Raw genomic sequence first — 18,770 nt, forward strand, 5'->3', positions numbered from 1 at the left:
GAGGAAATACAGCGAGTGCTGGACGGAGCAGTGAGTGACAACAACCCCGCCCACATTTAAGAGGACTGTCTGAACAGACCGAGGGTCTAGGTACCATGTCTGAAGGCTTACTGCTGGTTCCAAAGGTACTGGACTGAGGCTCAAGTCATTTTACCCATTGTTCATATAAATCTATTGATGAGTGCAGCTTTGAGTTTTCTGCAGGCAGCCATATATACACCCTGACACTGTCAGTCTCCTGCTGTTGGTTTGTGGGAATCTTCTTTTTATTTTTGTTTTCCCAAAAATCAACAATAATTATGGTAGACAGCTGTGCCCATATTGTCATGCTTGTGTCAGTGAGCGCTACAGTTGCTGTGATGCTGCACCATTCCTTCTCAGCCAAACCCCGGTCCTGAGGGCTGCCCTCCACTGACGGCATGTAAACTGTAATTTCCAGCTAAAACTGGGATGATCCAAACCACAGAGCAAAAAAGAAAAAAAGAAAAAATACTATTTCGAGCCAACACTCAGTTTGTGGTGTGAAGCTGCTGCCAGACCACTTTAACCCTGAAATAACCCAAAGACTGGATTTAGACAAATAGTTTTTTTTTCACTCTTCATTCTTCTTTTGTTTGCACTCAGCGGAGGTCGGTGGGAGCGATGCAGAGTTTGGATGACCAGAGAGACTTTCAGAAACCTTCAACTTGTCATTTTCTTGTGAAATATATTCAGAGGTCCATTTAGGTTTCAATAGAAAGCAGTGGTTTGATATTTTTACATTACTTTTCCTGATGTTGCAAAGGGAGCTGTGACTAGGACTTGATGTTAACATGAAGGAGAGAAACTGTAACCATACCCAGTTCAACAGAAATTAAGGATCAGTACAGAGAACAGGACCAAATAGCACTGAAATGATACAACTTGATAAATAAATCGTCAGGTACCAGCTGGCCATCAGATCAACTTAAAAAGTGATTTGGACATTAGCAGGTGGTGTCCTTCTAGCCCTCTCATCATCTGTCACTCACCATGACAAGCTGTCCTCTCTGAAACAGCTGAGGTAACTAGCAGCTGGACGTCTTTGTGCTGTCCTCTGTACGTGCTGGTTTTACCCATCAACACTAAACCTGAGCAAATGACACATTGTGATGACACTGGTTTGTTGTGCTGACAGTGGTCGAAGAACAAAAACAACAAAGAAATAAAATAGCCTTATGTACGTCTTTGCACGTGTGTCTTTACTACTGTACAAAGTCTGTCTCAGTTGTTTTTGTTTTACTCAGTCTGTCCCCTTGTCCCAGTCTGTCTTCTTGTCCCAGGCACTTCTCACTTCACCCAGACCCTCACATTTCTTAGGAACTTCTTCATGCGTTCACCAGATGCCCTCAGACTCTTCCACAAATCCCGTCACTCCTACGTCCCCCTGCTCACCTGTTGCTCATCTTCCAATCGCCCCGTCGAGTATTTTTGTTAGCCCATCTCTAACTGTCCCTGGTCAGCCTGTACCTGTACCCTGTACCTGTACCCTGTACCTGTACCTGTACCTGTACCCTGTACCTGTATCCTGTACCTGTACCCTGTACCCTGTACCTGCATCCTGTACCTGTACCCTGTACCTGTATCCTGTACCCTGTACCTGTATCCTGTACCTGTACCCTGTACCCTGTACCTGCATCCTGTACCTGTATCCTGTACCTGTACCCTGTACCTGTATCCTGTACCTGTATCCTGTACCTGTACCCTGTACCCTGTACCCTGTACCTGTACCTATACCCTGTACCTGTATCCTGTACCTGTACCTGTACCCTGTACCCTGTACCTGTACCCTGTACCTGTACCATGTACCTGTACCCTGTACCTGTATCCTGTACCCTGTACCCTGTACCTGTATCCTGTACCCTGTACCTGTATCCTGTACCTGTACCCTGTACCCTGCACTTATGTCTGTACCCTGCTTCTGTAACCTGTGCCTATAACCTGTACCCTGTACCTGTATCTGTATCCTGTAACCTGTAGCCGTATCGTGTATCGCTTATCATGTACCCTGTAGCCTGTAACCTGTATCCTGTATCCTGTACCTGTACCCCGTATCGGTAACTTAACGTGTAACCTGTAACCTCTACCTTGTACCTGTACCCCATACCTGTAATCAGTAACCTGTAACCTGCACTTATATCTGTACTCTGTTCATGTAACCTGCACCCTGTACCTGTGACCTGTAACCAAAACCCTGCACCTGTATCCTGTACCTGTAACCTGCATTCATATCTGTACCCTGTTCATGTAACCTATAACCTGTTACCTGTAACCACTACCCTGTACCTGTACCCCATACCTGTAATCAGTAACCTGTAATCTAAACCCTGTACCTGTGCCCTGTACCTGTAACCCATAACCCATAACCTGTAACCTGAACCCTGTATCTGTACCCTGTATCCGATACCCTGTAACCTGAACTCTGTATCTGTACCCTGTATCCGATACCCTGTAACTTGCACGTATATCTGTACCCTGTGCCTGTAACCTGTACCATGTCCCTTTACCTGTACACCATACCTGTAATCAGTAACCTGTAGCCCAAACCCTGTACCTGTGCCCTGTACCTGTAACCTGAACCCTGTACCTGAACCCTGTTACTTGCACTTATATCTGTACCCTGTACCCTGTTCCTGTAACCTGTATCCAGCACTTATATCTGTACCTGTACCTGTACCCCATACCTGTAATCAGTAACCTGTAACCTAAACCCTGTATGTGTAACCTGTATCCTGTACCCTGTAACTTGCATGTATATCTCTACCCTGTTCCTGTAACCTGCACCTGCACCCTGTACCTGTATTGTGTACCCTGTACCTATACCTGAACCCTAATCAATACCTGCCTGCCTGTCTGCACATTGTACCTGTTCACCCATTGATTACTGTTGTATTTTTCCTGTCTGGAGCTGCTATAGAAGGCAGTAAGCTTATGTACCTTCACGTTTTTAATAAATCTCTAAACTCCTGTATATCAATAACTTATCTTCTGGTATTGTTGTGCTCCTATTGAACTTCAGAGCACCTCTAAAGGGTCCGTCTGTAGAAACGCAGGCTCCAGTTGAGTTAGTTCAGCAGAAACAGATGAGCTTGTGCCCTCATATGTTGAACTAGAGTGAGGGGAAACAAAAACAGACAAAAAGACTGAGTGAAGGGAACATCTCAATAAAAGCAAGCTGAAAATAACACATTCATCATCATTTGAGTCCCAGCTGTGGACGCACTGGAGTTAATCAGGAGTACAAAGCCGTGCAGAAACAAAGTCTGTGGTGCAGCCAGAAGAGGTCTGTTCAACTTCAACTACATTTCACCGTGTTTACAGACGGGTTACAAACACTGTGACATTTCCCAAATGCACCTGGTGACATCAGACAGTAGTTTGAACTCTGAAAGTTTAAATCAGGCCGGAGGGTGAGAGCAAAGAGACGTATGACTAATGAGCAATCTGACTGGCTCCTGTGGTCAGCCCAGTATCCTGAAGAATTATGTTTGTATTAGATGAATGAGCAACCTTCAGCATCAGTGCAGTCCCAAGTTAACATGGGTTAGTCCCAATCCAAGTCTCAAGTCAAGACCATGTCCCATGTCAAGTACAAGTCCTAAGTTAAGAACAACAAGTCCTTAGTCAGCATGGGTATGTCCCAAGCCAAGTCCGAAGTGAAGATCAACAAGTCACATGTCAAGATCAACAAGTCCTAGGTCAACTAGGATGAGTCCCAAGCCAAGTCCCAGGTAAAGACCATGTCCCATGTCAAGCACAAATCCTAAATCAAGAGCAACAAGTCCTTAGTTAGCGTGTGTAAGTCCTAAGCCAAGTCCTAAGTAAAGACCAACAAGTCACATGTCAAGAACAAAGTCTTAGGTCAACAAGGGTAAGCCCCAAGCCAAGTCCAAAGTGAAGACCAACAAGTCCCCGATGGAGAACAACAAGTCCTAAGTCAACATGGGTAAGTCCAAAGACAATGAATGTACATCCCAAATCAAGTCAAGACAGTAAGGTTTAAATCAAGTCCCAAGACCAACAAGGTTCAAGTCAAGATCAACAAGTCCAAAGTAAAGTCTCAAGTTAGGACTAGCAAGTCTTAAGTCAAGATCAAGTCCCACGTCAAGCACAAGTCCTAAGTCAAGAGCAACATGTCTTAGTCAGCATGAGAAAGTCACAAGCCAAGACCGAAGTGAAGATCTACAAGTCTCATGTCATGAGCAACAAGTCCCAAGTCAACATGGGTAAATCCCAAGCCAAGTCCCAAGTGAAGACTAACAAGTCCCATTTTAAGAGCACCGAGTCCTATGACAATATGGGTAAGTCCCAAGCCAAGCCAAGTCCAAAGCGAAGATTGACAAGTCACGTGTTAAGAACAAGTCTTGAGTCAACAAGGGTAAGTCCCAAGTGAAGATTAACAAGTCCCATGTCAAGAGCAATAAGTCCCATGTCAACATGGATAAGTTCCAAGTCAAGTCCCAAGTGAAGACCAACAAGTCCCAATTTAAGAAAGGTACATCCCAAGTCAAGTCGAGACAGAAAGGTCTAAATCAAGTCCCAGGACCCACAAGTTCCAAGTCAAGATCAACAAGTCCAAAGCCAACACAGGTAAGTGAAAAGTAAAGCCTCAGGTCAAGACCAGAATGTTATATATCGAATCCAACAAGTCCAAAGTCAAAAGCAACAAATCCTAAGTCAACACACATAAGTCCTCAGTCAAATCCCAAGTCAAGACAGGCATGCTTAAGTCAAGACCCGAGTCAGAACCAACCAGTCTTGTGTCAAGCTGAAGACCTAAACTTTGTGTTTTGAGTCCTAAACAAGTCAGTTTTTCTCTCTGCAAGTCTGCGCTGCACACAGACGCTGCTCACATAATGTGATCGGCTGCTGTTGATTCAAAGGATATCTGTTGTCAGGAAAGTGACACGGAGACAATGACATCTGGGCTTGGGGAGAACAAAGAGTCACTCCAAGTCAAAAGGCTAAAGTCCAAGTAAAGTCACGACTCATTGGTTTTAAAATCAGATTCGAGTTACAAGTCTTTTTTGAAGTAGAGTGCTGAGTCACCTCGCTAATGACTTGAGTCTGCGACAAGTCCCCGCCTCTGCCTTTTGACACCTTATGGATTTCAGCTTCATCCTGAAAATGGCCTTAGACATACTGCTCTGTAACAGGTGCATTCTGGTTCCTTCTGGTTTGCACTGATCTAAAAACCCTTAGAGAAAGCTTCAAAACACTCTGAATGAAAGCAAATGGAGCGACCCGATAGCAGATGGCAGCTGTATGTGTGAGTGAACACTGTGTGTGTGTGTGTGTGTGTGTGTGTGGGGGGGTTGTTGAGAATAATTATAAAACTTTTACTACGATAGCATCACAGTAATATGTATCACAGCTGTGGGGAAGTTACAATCATGCATGTAACCACATTCAGAAATGCATTTATGGATCCGTCCCCCCACCTTTACAACCTCTGAACACACACACACACACACACACACACACACACACACACACACACACACACACACACATTAACTGAATTTCCTTCAGATCTCAGACGGGTCTCTGAGGCAAAGTGGCAACATTAGATAATAATCCCATTCCTGGCACCAACTTGCTGTGTGTCTTGTATATGCGCTGGATGTTGTGGAAGAAATTAGGAAACTCTTCTGCCTCAATATGTTCAACATGAATGAAACGACCTGAGTAAAAAGCCAGGTTTTAATCAGTGAGGTGGGCATTAAGTTTCACATACTTTTAATTAATTGCAGTCTGGATGGTTTTCAGGGATTTGCTCCGAGATTGAAACGTTCCATTAGTCCTTAAGGGCTTAAAAAGTCTTCGTATGATCATTAACTGCTGATCACTAGAATAACAACATGTACAAATGTTATGGTAATGGATACCGTTATCGTGAATTGTAAAACTCTGCAACTTTATGTGAGATCAATAAGTTAACAAACAGCATACCCACTTTGTACCAGAGCTCTTGGAGGAGACTGACTGGAGCTTGTGTTCCCATTCCAGGCGCACAGAGAACTCAGATTAATTACACAAACAGCTAATAGAGCCAAACCCAAAGCAATATCCACTGGCGTCCAAGTAATGTCACAATGTTACGTCTGTTGTCAGTGTGGGTGTTTACAACCACAAGAGCTCAAAAGTATCATAGAGCTATGAGTTGAAAGCTTTTGGACCAGTAAAGTGCTTTGGGAAAATTCTTATAAAAATACAAAAAAAGAAACCGTAACAGTTAAGGTTTAATAAGGTGGTAAAAAGGTCTGGGATAGAACTCGTGGAATGTGTTGATAAGTTCACTGCGTGTTGTGGTTACCTGATTAATTGCAAATTTGTTTGGGAATGTGCATCACTATGGCGCAATACCTCATAAATAGGCCCTTTTAACCCTTTAATGGTCTCGTTCAGTAAAAAACAATGGAAACTATATTGTTGTAGTTAATTTTGATGATAATGTTTTTATTTTTTGTTTGCATTTCTCATTTTGTCTGGGTTCTAACAATAAAAACAAACAAAGAAGGAAAAGAAGAAAGATTCAGCTAACACGCTTTAATTTATGAGTCTCTAGCAAATGGTTGAGATATCCGTCTCCGGCAAGGTGACAGAATACATCCACAAATGGACAGAGAGTGGGAGGAAGAGAGGCTCAGTAACGGCACAAAGCTTATTAATACCTTGGGGCCCTTCACATGTTGATCCAGTCAGTGGTCGGTTGCATGTGGAAAGATTAACTGACGATCAAATAAGGTTCAGCATTACAACAAGAAGAAAAGGATGAAAATAAATCTAATCTAACCCTGCTTTTTATGTAATAAACTCAACAAACTTACTATTCAATAAGTAATACAACCTTAAGGCCATGAATACAGATATAAATTACTTACACTCACTGGCCACTTTATTAGGTACACCTTGCTAGCACCAGGTTGGACCCCTTATGCCTTCAGAACTGCCTAAATTCTTGGTCACATAGATTCAACAAGGGATTTTGGTCCATATTGACATGATGACATCACACAGTTGATCCATGATGAGAATCTCCCGTTCCAGCACATCCCAAAAGTGCTCTATTGGACTGAGATCTGGTGACTGTGGAGGCCATTGGAGTACAGTGAACTCATTGTCATGTTTGAGATGATGTGAGCTTTGTGACATGGTGCGTTATCCTGCTGGAAGTAGCCATCAGAAGATGGGTACACTGTGGTCATAAAGGGATGGACACGCTCAGCAACAATACTCAGGTAGGCTGTGGTGTTTAAACCATGCTCAGTTGGTACTAAGAAAATCTCCCCCACACCATTACACCACCAGCAGCAGTCTGAAGCGTTGATACAAGGCAGGATGGATCCATGCTTCCATCTGAATGTGGTTTTTCCAATCTTCTATTGTCCAGTTTTGGTGAGAAAACCCGTGTGAATTGTAGCCTCAGTTTCCTGTTGTTAGCTGACAGGAGTGGCACCTGGTGTGGTCTTCTGCTGCTGTAGCCCATCTGCTTCAAGGCTGGACAAGGTGTTGTTGCTTCAGAGATGTACCCCACATTGGTGAATTGAGATATAAAGGAAACGAGGATGAATAGTGTGCTCTGCATGATGTGTGTTTGTGACATTGTATTTGCTGTAACAGACTGAGCTGTAATCTGTAATGTACATGACATACTGTAAACCTAAGACTGTGGTTTGGCGCCCTCCAGTGGCCAGCCACCACTACTGCATGGTGAACAGTGTTTTGTAACTCCAGCAGGAATGATGTGTGTAATCGCACAATATGTGAAGTCACAAGAATGTAGTGTTGGTACTTCAAGTTACCAAATTGTTGCTTTATAATCTTACTGTACATTTTAGTCCAGTCATTAGGCTACAGGATTATGTCTTTATGATTGCAGCAGGATATTAGATTGATAATAGATGCTAAACTAACCACATTGGGCCTGTTAGTGTATGGCAAGCCGTTTACACAAATAGGTAGACTGGATTATGTAATGCAGATATCTGTAATTAATGAAATGAACATTTTAGATATCCACAACATCATTTTTCCTAGGTCAAATGGCTTTGGGCTTTTAATTTTAGATACCAACAATGTCTTAATGTGGATGCCTCAGCAGCCACACTAATGTTATACAAATCTTAATTATTGTTCTGCTGATTATTTCAACTTTTTTGCCTCTAATAATAATAATTAGGGATGGATTGTTCAGATATGGATTGTGAGAGCGTTCCCCCCTGTTAGGGACATACCATACAATGGTAACGTAAAGTGTTAATATTGTATATATTCAAAAATGCTTTTCCTACACCTCATTTTTCCCTTATTCCATTGTGCACATTTTTGTTCTTTGAATAAAAATAGAACAAGAATTATTGAGCAGAACATGTGATCTATATTGTGAATAAGTTATTGATGTTAGTGATGGCCAAATGAAGCCTCATGAAGCATTTTCTTTATTTTCTGAGCCCACTAGATGGCTCTTTTTGTTTAACAAAAGGTTGAAAGCACACTGAATTGCCATTGTTTGAGCCTCTCTCTTTCAACCATGAGCGCCATCTAGTGGGCTCAGAAAATAAAGAAAATGCTTCATGAGGCTTCATTTGGCCATCACTATGAATAACCACATGTTTGCACTCAATTTACCCCCAAATCATAAATAATAACAGACATTTGCACAAAAAAAAACCTATTTATGCTGTTAATCATTTCCAATCCTGCAAATTAACATTAAAAAATGCAAAACATGTAATATATTTTATTAAAACAAATGTGACTAACAGGGTGGAAAGGAGTTAAAAATAAATTAATAAAATTATAAAAAAATAAATAAATAAAAGTCCTCAGCTATGACGCTGCAGAACAGGAGTAAAGCCAAATAAATACCCTACTGATTATAATAATAAAATGATACCTTTTACACATTTAGTAAATCACACAGACAGATTAAATGGCAGTTAAATATATAAGCCTGAGGCCTCTTCTTATTTATTTTTTTAGTTTTTAATATTTGGATTTTATGCAGTTTTATGTGTATTTAAATAAGAAATAAAATAAAATAAAAATAAGACAAAAGCAGTGTTATATGTATCAGAGTTATGTCAGCTGACGTTATATCACCGTCCATATGTTCTTCATTACCAAACTGTACGTTCTGTTGTCATTCCAGCGTGATGACGTAACAGCCTACGTAGGGCACGTGCTGCCCAAAGTTGAGTAATTCCTGTGTCCTGCACGTTGACATTGGGACAGTCTCCCGACACTACAGCAGCCCTCTGCTTCACTTCTCCTCCAGGTGAGTCGGTTATTTCTCTCCCTCTTCATATGTTAACACCTCACTGTGACACTGGACGTGTTGCTGTGTTGAAGTGACGTCAAGATTTAAAGCAAAGAAGACAGTCAACATTTCGGCTAACGTTAGCATAGCTGCTAGCTAGCCTGGCTAACGTTGAATGAAGGTAGCGAGTGCTGATAGTTTAGCTGCTTTGTCTGAGCTGCCGTCAGGTTTGACTTTAGTCTTTTCATAGTAACTGTATCGCAGAATAAATGGTTGGTGTTGGGGGGTCCGGGGGGGCTGGGACCAGGCTGTTAGCTACATTAGCTACCAAGCTAACGTCAGCTAACGCTAGGTGGAAGCTTTGATGCTAACTTTCACTGTGAGGTTAATCAAGGATAACTTGTGGTCGGATCAGATGGCAGCATGTTCAGCCATTCTGTCCGTTGACAGTAATAATTTATAGATTGTCAGCAAAGGAAGTCACTTAAAAACAATGATGCGACAGCACCCAGACACTTTTAATGTAACACTAGGGACTGTTCAATGTTTATCAGAGGAAGAGGCCTGAGAAGGTTGTGACTCTGTATTTTGTTTTTATCTTCACATTCTGAAGCATTCTTTGCACATGATAAGTTCATGGACTGTCTGAAATTTGAGAATCCAGAACTTTGGCGTGCCTGTCAAACCTGCTGGCAGTGTGAGTGTATTAAGAATAAATACAAAATACAACCACTTATAGTTGACTGTCCCTCCCTTAAGTGCTTAAACATTATTTGACATGCCTCCCTTTTGCACCGCCCCTCTCCCCACATACATAACAAACAGTCCCTTACTGCTGTGTGTTATAAAATGTTCAGATGCGTCTCCTCACAGTTGTAAAACACTTTGTCATTGAAAGGTACACAGACACTTACCCCGCCCTTCAAAAAACTTTTCTGACATAACTGACCTGATAAATTGAGATGGTAGTTAGTCAGTGTGATGTCGTTATGCTGCAGGGTGTTGTTTGTATTTGTTATCATTAATGTCGTGCGTGTGTGTGTGTCCACAGGACAGGATGGGAGCCTCCTTGTCCACACCTGCTGCTCCTACAGTCAGGGCAGAGGCCATGATGGCCGCTCCTCCTCAGGGCTGCCCCATGCACCAAGAAGCCCCGCCTGTCAAAGGTGCTGCTGCGTCAGAGATGAGGCTGTTAACTACTAATATAGTCTGATGTGTTGTATCATACAAGTTGTGGTTATTAAGTGTGCTAACATAAAGCTTTTTTTGTCTGTATCTGCATTCTTAGTGTCTCCACCCTCAGAGTGTCCCATGCATCAAGCTGCGCCTGTAAAAGGTAACGATTTTAATTCTGTGTGGGTCAATGAAATAATTTATGACATGTCTGTACCACTAAAGCAAATACATTACCTGGAAATCCTGACACTTGAGTTAGTTCTTAGAATAGCATAACACATAGAGGCATAAGGTTTCCTATGATGGGTCAGTTTTGTTCCAGTGTCCGGGCTTTGTACCTGCAATGAATCAGCTGCTCTTGTTTCCCGTAGCGTCTCCCCCGTCGGAGTGTCCAATGCACCGAGCAGACCCAGGTCCAACTCACCAGGACCGGGCCTACGAGTTTGTGGGGTGTCCCATGAAAGCTGCAGAAGGAATGAAGAGTGACATCGACCCAGCCAATATGGTAACTGCACCACTTCAGTGTGGGAAATGAGGGAGAGGGTGCTGGGTGGATGGAGAAGGGAGGGAGAGAAAAAAAGCCAAGATGAAATGAAGAAGTGTGTGTGATCTTGAAAATAGTGTCTTTTGACTAAAGCACCATTTTGACAGGATGGCAGTTCACAAAACAAAAAATACACAAGATGAAACTTTTCTACCTTTTGTAAAGATAATTTATGGACGACTTTGTTCTGCCTCCTTTGTGTTTTTACACAGAACCAAACTACAGCGGCGTCATGCTGCTCCAGTGTGTGATTATAGACAGCATGCTGGCGTCACGGAAGCAAAAGAAGTGTGGCATGCGTGACATGTAACACAACAGCGTCAGCCTCTAGTTTGACGTATAACATGTGTTGGCAGCGGTTTGTAAACAATATCAATAGTATTAACATGTCAATAACAATCATTTACCGTCTGTTATATAGCGGCTGATCTCATCAGCTGCTCGGAGGGTAAGGAGCTTCTGGGCCTCATTGTTTTTCCCCAGTTTGCAGACATTTCCAGCCGCTGTTCTTCTTTGAATTTGCTGTTCGCTCGTTAATAAGACTCCGTCACACATAGTTACCAAGCTGAAAAAGGCTTTAACAGGGTCTCACTGGACACTATGCGGATGTCCATGTGCGGCTATCAGTCACTCTCAAAGCTTAAAGTGACAGTAACAGTTTTTACTCCCTGTGTGTACAGATGCCTCCTCCCAACCAACAGCCAGCTCCAGACCAGCCCTTCGATCTCTCCGTGTCCAGACAGGAGTCCAATATTCCCCGTCACAACACAGAGAAGAACTGGGTTTACCCATCTGAGCAGATGTTCTGGAATGCCATGCTCCGAAAAGGGTTGGTCCATATTACATGGCTTTCAAACACCAGTTCATCACCTGAAGTGTGCAGAAATGAAGCACAAAGTGGTTTGATTTTTCCAGCATGTTACATCCCCTAATTCTCTTTAACCACCGACTTAAACTCTAGTGGGGGAACAGATGGGGTTAGTCTGCCAGCCTGATGGCTTAAAAAGAGAGGGAAGCATACGTTCAAGATTCCTGTCAGCACAAAAAACAGTTTGGGATTTTTTCAGCACAGTATGAACAAGAGAAAAGTGTGAGATGACATTTGAGGCAGTAAAGAGACTCTGGGTGGGTTCTTTGGGAGTCTTCATGTGGTTTGACAGCCAGTTGTGTTTGTGCTGCAGGTGGCGTTGGCGTGAAGATGACCTCGGTGCTCAAGATATGACCAACATCATTAAAATCCACAACCAGAACAACGAGCAGGCCTGGCAGGAGATCCTGAAATGGGAGGCCCTGCACGCAGGGTGAGGTTACAAACTGTAGGACTGGCCTACAGAAGACAGCCCATAGACGTATATTCATTTGAGACAGATGCAGATTTTTTATCTTTAACATGATGTGCGGGTTCATCAAAGTATTGACAGTTGTTTGACGAGGATTTAATCTTGTGTTTTCTTGCAGTGAATGTCCATGTGGGCCGACCTTGAAGAGGTTTGGTGGGAAAGCCAAAGAGTTCTCCCCCAGGGCTCGCTTCCGCCACTGGATGGGGTGAGCTGCCGCACACTTTATCTGCTTTAACTTCAGTCCATAATTTATGTTCATGTCAGAAATGCAGAGCAGTTGTTATATATTAGTCCCTGCAGGATTTTACAGGCTGTTTTTGTGATGGTTGGGACCAGATGTGTCTGTTTTTACAGCAGCCTTTCTAAAAAAAACTGCGATGTATGTTGTAATATTTGAAGGCATTTTTTGCAGTGAAACTGAAAATTGCGAAAATAGTTGCGATACTGTCTCTGTTTCTGAACCTGTTACTTATTTACTGGAAACTTATTTTTTATATCTCTAAGTTATCCAGCCTGTCTGTCAAAGTCAGTGCAGAGTGAATTTTGAACGATTTTCAAGTGCTGCTTGGACGGAGATGGACTGTGTTATGTAGCTGCTGGTCATTGCATTGCACCAACAAAGAGGCAAAAATTGTGGCGTCCACGCAGGTGTCATATTTCCATCACGGTTGTTCAAAGCCGATCAGAGCTGGAGCTGATAAATATGCGAGACTACTGCAGAGTCATTTGTTGCGGGAGTGAATGCTGATTGTAACTTCCTCATTAAATAATGCCAGATGTTAGCAGGTGTTAGTGGGTCTTTTTGTCCAGTTACAAAGTGGCTGGAGAGAGGGGGGAGGTAGCCATGTTCTTGATAGAGACCTCAACTCCATATCTCCTCTGGGATGTGTGTTGCAGACACTCTGGTGTCCGGTAACCGTTGGTACCATCCACAACTTTTCACAGTGGAAACGAAAAAAATGTGTACTGAACTGAACTGTACTGGACTTCTTGTTGGAAACGGGCTTAAGGCTAAAGCAGTTGTAGCATACATCAGTCACTTTTTGATTTTGCTGCTGCTGCTGGGTAGTGATGGCCAAATGAAGCCTCATGAAGCATTTCCTTTATTTTCTGAGCCCACTAGATGGCGCTTTTTGTTCAACAAAAGGCTGAAAGCACACTGAATTGCCATTCTTTAAGCCTCTCTCTTTAAAACATGAGTGCCATCTAGTGGGCTCAGAAAATAAAGACAATGCTTCATGAAGCTTCATTTGGCCATCACTACTGCTGGGTAGATCAGCCCCGATAAATTAAACAACAATGTGAGGTCTTGTGTCTTCTCAGTCCCCCAATCCCAAATGGATCCTTTACAGACTCGTTGACTCGAGCCCTAAGCCCTTACAGACCAAGGACCAATTCCATTTCTTCCCCTTAGCCCTTGTCTCGGCCCTTCCCATTGGTTTTGCGCGTTCACATGAGGGGAAGTGGTGTCCTGTCCCAATTCTCCGTCAGATTAGCTCTTAACCTGACAGAGAACTGGGACACCACTTGGACCACTTGGTCTTGGTCTGTAAGAGATCCATTTGGGATTGGGGGAGTGTCTTTCTGCTATTTAACTGTTAGAAAGCATCGTGAGTGGCCTCTGGTGTGTTGAGCTGCTCAGTGCTGCTTAAAGGTAGCTCCTACCAGCCTCTGACTTCCCGCAAAGAATTTCTCTGACCCTTTTTCTTCTCCTCATTAGCTACGAGCTGCCTTTCGACCGCCACGACTGGATCATTGACCGCTGTGGGAAGGAGGTGCGCTACATCATTGACTACTATGACGGTGAAATCAACACGGAGAACTACCAGTTCTCCATCCTGGATGTACGTCCCGCCTTTGACTCTTTAGATGCCGTCTGGGACCGTATGAAGGTGGCCTGGTGGCGCTGGTCCTCTTAAACGACCCACACACATGCACCCACATAAAGATGACCGTGTGAATTCAAACACAGACATGGACTATGAAACTGGCGTTCCACATTTCAGCTCTCGACAAGATGTGTGGTGCTGTGAACAGGAACTGTAAACAAGACTCATGAAGAATCAGAAACGGACTTAGACTATGTTTGTTTTAGCGCAGCCTCACTCACTCAGACTGTATGACGCTTCATCTGCTAATCATATTGATTTCAGTGGAAAACTTTTGGGTTTGCAGGTCAGCAAGTGCATCTAAAGCTCGTGGAAGTGTTTGTCAGACAGGTCACATGTGGCTCACACTGCCTCTGGTCATACATCTGTTCAGCTGCCTTCACTCTGCTCTCGCTTCAGATCGAACTGCAGGAACAGCCTGCTCTCTTTAACTAACACTCCACCAGATTTACACATGAAGTTTGTTGTGAGGAATACTACTCAGCTTGTCCTCTGTGGCCATGGTGATGATGTCGCAGTGATGTCATCAGTTATCTCCGCTTTGGCCTGGAGACAGCACAGTACAAACTGGAGTTGTGGAGCTTAAAGTAAATGGGAATTTAACAGGCACCACAGGGGGTTAAATAAAAGTAGGAAAGCTGCTGCTGTGCTGCATTATGGGAAATGTAGGATCCAGCGTTTCACTTAGGGTCTTAAAGTCAGCGTACCTCAGCCTCTGCTACTTTAATTTGGACCATCTTGTTTTTAACGTCCCTGCAGTCCTGCTTTGCATCTCTGGAAACTGAACTGCTGGAGTCGCCCTTTAAGTTGCAAGTACCGAGTTTAAAGTTTTAACCTGCTGAGGCGCATGATCGATGTTTGTGCAAACTGTTGTTGCTTTTAATTAGATTTCTCTCAGACGGCAGCTTTGAATCAATGAATCATTCTTTGGAAGCAAACGTTTACTGTAATTTTAAAAATCCACAGATGTGCAATACCAGAGTTGTGATTACAGCCTAGTTTAAGATTTCAGTGGCTCACATTCTAATTATTGCATGAACTATATTCTCATTTCATCTAAAGTCTAATTTTTGTCAACATGTTGCCTTTGTGTGATAAATGAGGACGAGACGGAAAGCTGGGAGAGGTACGATGAAATCTAACGGGACGTTGTGGTTAAATGCTGTGCATCTTGAGCACTTGTCAGCCATGTTTTTCTTCTCTGGATCTCCCATGTGAGGCCCCGATCAGACAGAAAGCGTTTCAGCAGCTAGAGGCGGCTTTTTGTAATCGGTGTTAATGAGAATGAAGCTTTTAAGTTTTTAAGTTGCAGCACACCTCACGTTTCTGCAGTCTTGGCGCCTGGTGTTTTTGCCGGAGCACTCTGAAATCCTCAAGTTGATTAAAACTTCAACTCAGAGCGGAAAAGCTCCCCACGTCATCTCATTTTCGGGCCTCCTGTGGTGGTCATAACAAGTTTACAGTTGGTAAACAATGGAGGAGAAACTGGTGGTAGCGGTTGCTGGATATCCAGAGCTATATGGCCTGATGATAGACAGCAGGTTGTCAAACTGCCCCTGAGTCATCCTAAAATATGTCTGATAACATCCATCATGGAGGAGACGCTCCTGGACCAACTGGTGGTACTCCCCATGATCCAGCCTCTTTTTTTAGTTCTTTGTTTCCCTGTGCTCAACAAGCTATCGCACGTTGTGCAAACTGCAAAAGACTTCCTGTGTGTTCGGGGCCTAAATGAACTTGACCCACAACCTAACATTTGTCTTTTTGCGGGAATGTTCCGAGTCAGTAACCTTTGACGTCAGGATCCTGCAGGCAGACTGAAGCTTGTTCAGAGTGGCGGCAGTTTGATGTGAGCGCTCAGTGATGTGACCTGCTGACTCACTCAGTACAGCGTATCTGCTCTGATTGTAAGGTACCACCTCAGATCCATGCTGTCACATATCCTGGAGCACAGTGATGATTTTTGTTTTGTCAGAATAATCTTTATTGGTGAGATGGGTTTGAAAGGGATACCGTGACGACTGCGCAGTGGTTTAATGGTGTTAGTGTAGTTTGACCTACAGGATATGTATAGTTATATTTTTTTAAAAGGACCAGGATGGATATGAGCCTTGCTATTAAACCCTGTAACTCTGTCATTGCTTCCTCTTCTTGTTGCGGTTAGTTTGCCCTGATTTACTTAGATGACAGTAGCATGTTCGGAGGTGCAATTGAAAGCCAGCTGACCACTTAACTTGCTGTCATGTTCTTGCAACATACGTCAAATACTGTATGACTTTAAAGTTTAATTTCAACTAACTTTAAAATTAATTTTCCTTTTCCAGATGCTCTCAGTTTCATTGTTTTCGTGCAGTGCAACATTTCATTGCAACTTCCTCAGAAGTGTCAGAATCCTGTGTTTCAGCTTTGCTTTATAATTTTTGTTGCGCTGATATTCAGACTTGTATTTATTGTTTGATGAATGAGTGGAGACTTCTGCGTGCGGAATCTTGCTGCTTTTGTTCTCCGAATAAAGTTGAGTGTAAAAATAATTTTACTGGCTCTGGTGGTCAGATAAACTATCAATAAAGCTGGTCATATTCCACCTCTGAATGAATCTGCCTCTCTATTGGGAAAAGACATCACAACATTTTCATGTATAGCACATGGCGAAAACATGTCTGCAGGGATTTCCTCCACTAGAATATTAGCGGGGTAAACAACACACCAATGTCAGGTGATGAGGTCTGACTCACAGTCTGTGTTCCTGTTCATCCCAAAGGTGTTGGATGGAGCTGAGGTCACATGAGTGACGTTTAAACAGGAAAGGGACAAACCAGGAGAGACCTGTACATAAAGTGTATATTTGGCACCATCTGCTGGACATAAAGCATCACTGCTGGTTATAATAACTGAATTCCCAGTTCAGCTTTTTTCTCCTGGTTTAGCTGCTCGACAAATTAAACCAGGATTACTCAGCTTCATAAAGAAAATTGTCTGGTTTATTTCATGTCTTTGAAGCAGACCTCAGCCCTCAATCACTGATCGACTCAGTTACCGTGACTTCACCCTTTGGTTGGTGGACCTCTTCTTCAAATCCTCAAGTTCTGCATCTCAGCCTGCATCCAAATGACCAATCCTGTGAACTTCAGCCGTATATACTGTTACGAGTTCACCGTCATCAGATAAAGACTGTGATTGCAGAGACCACATATTCTGTCTTGTCTTTCCCTGCAGATACTCTATATAAATCCCATGCACGGGGTTGTTTTGCGAGAGATGTTTGTAGATAAGGACCGGGATATGACTGAATGAATCAAGTTGGCGTATTAGTCACACCAGAAGATCTTTTTCTATAGCCTAGGCCTCTACATATTTCTGTATCAAGATATTGAATATTAATTCTGATCTACACGATTCAAGTATTGTTTTAACAGGCTACAGTAACTGTTTTACATGCACATGAAGTTTGTTTTTTAGTCAGCCATTGAAAAGAAAAACTACAACGTCATGTCAATATTGCAATGAATTGTGGGCCATTAAATCAGTGAAGTCAGCTGAAGTCTGCACCCAAAGCGGACTCTCTTAAAGTCTGCAGAAAGTCCGCTTGAGGCCCTGGTGGACTGGTTAAATTGTGGATTTGGGGCCCTAAGCACTCCCAGATTTCCCGGGAACATGCCCGCAGAGTATGTAAGTGTGGTGGGGTCTGAACATTTGGATTCAGCCCTGGTTTTTTGGATAATATCTGTGAGCTGTAAAAAGTCAAGCGTGCTCACTCTGCAGCAAAATCTGGGGACCAAAATGTCCCCAGAAGTAGTGATGGCCAAATGAAGCCTCATGAAGCATTTTCTTTATTTTCTGAGCCCACTAGATGGCGCTCATGGTTTAAAGAGAGAGGCTCAAAGAATGGAAATTCAGTGTGCTTTCAACCTTTTGTTGAACAAAAAGCGCCATAAAGTGGGCTCAGAAAATTAGAAAATGCTTCATGAGGCTTCATTTGGCCATCACTACCCAGAAGTACACTACACAGCACACTGACTGTCAAAGAAAAAAAAGAAAGACTGATCTCATAGATCTCAGTCGACTTAGAGGTCTCTGACTGGTGATTTGAATCTCCGACTTTCAAGGGGCAGCTCTAGTGGTAGTGATGGCCAAATGAAGCCTCATGAAGCATTTTCTAATTTTCTGAGCCCACTAGATGGTGCTCATGTTTTAAAGAGAAAGACTCAAAGAATGGCAATTCAGTGTGCTTTCAATCTTTTGTTGAACAAAAAGCGCCATCTAGTGGGCTCAGAAAATAAAGAAAATGCTTCATGAAGCTTCATTTGGCCATCACTCCCTAGTGGTGATAATGTATACATGGTAGCTTGGGTCAGACATATTTAGGGTGTTTAACTCAGCTTTATGAAAACAGTTTCTGAAAACAAGCCTGGTTTGCTGAAGTAAGCCTCGTTTAACTGGTTTATCTGGTTCTACTGGTCATTTAGTTTAATGAAACACTGGACCCCTTTTGTCATTTGGCCAGAGGCTGATTCACTTTCCCAGCCATGCTGATGCAATTC

The 18,770-nt window shown here is 42.9% G+C and overlaps 1 protein-coding gene across 1 annotated transcript; it reads left to right on the top strand.

Annotated features, from left to right (window-relative positions):
* Positions 1 to 9,182: 9,182 nt before the first annotated feature.
* On the top strand, positions 9,183 to 16,813 carry LOC126397376 (holocytochrome c-type synthase). Its single transcript, XM_050056099.1, has 8 exons — positions 9,183 to 9,298; positions 10,332 to 10,446; positions 10,569 to 10,616; positions 10,828 to 10,961; positions 11,681 to 11,829; positions 12,182 to 12,301; positions 12,459 to 12,545; positions 14,061 to 16,813. The coding sequence occupies exons 2-8, from the start codon at positions 10,338 to 10,340 to the stop codon at positions 14,257 to 14,259; spliced, it is 846 nt and encodes a 281-aa protein (XP_049912056.1). The 5' UTR covers positions 9,183 to 9,298; positions 10,332 to 10,337; the 3' UTR covers positions 14,260 to 16,813.
* The last annotated feature ends 1,957 nt before the right edge of the window (positions 16,814 to 18,770 follow it).

Source organism: Epinephelus moara, chromosome 11 (assembly GCF_006386435.1).
Source record: "Epinephelus moara isolate mb chromosome 11, YSFRI_EMoa_1.0, whole genome shotgun sequence".
Taxonomy (NCBI): Eukaryota; Metazoa; Chordata; class Actinopteri; order Perciformes; family Serranidae; genus Epinephelus; species Epinephelus moara.

Excerpts from the sequence above, each read along its gene's own strand:
- LOC126397376 (XM_050056099.1), top strand. The coding sequence starts at position 10,338 with ATGGGAGCCTCCTTGTCCACACCTGCTGCTCCTACAGTCAGGGCAGAG. Across the intron at positions 10,447-10,568 it reads AGAAGCCCCGCCTGTCAAAG|TGTCTCCACCCTCAGAGTGT; the intron begins GTGCTGCTGCGT and ends CTGCATTCTTAG. Across the intron at positions 11,830-12,181 it reads AATGCCATGCTCCGAAAAGG|GTGGCGTTGGCGTGAAGATG; the intron begins GTTGGTCCATAT and ends TTTGTGCTGCAG.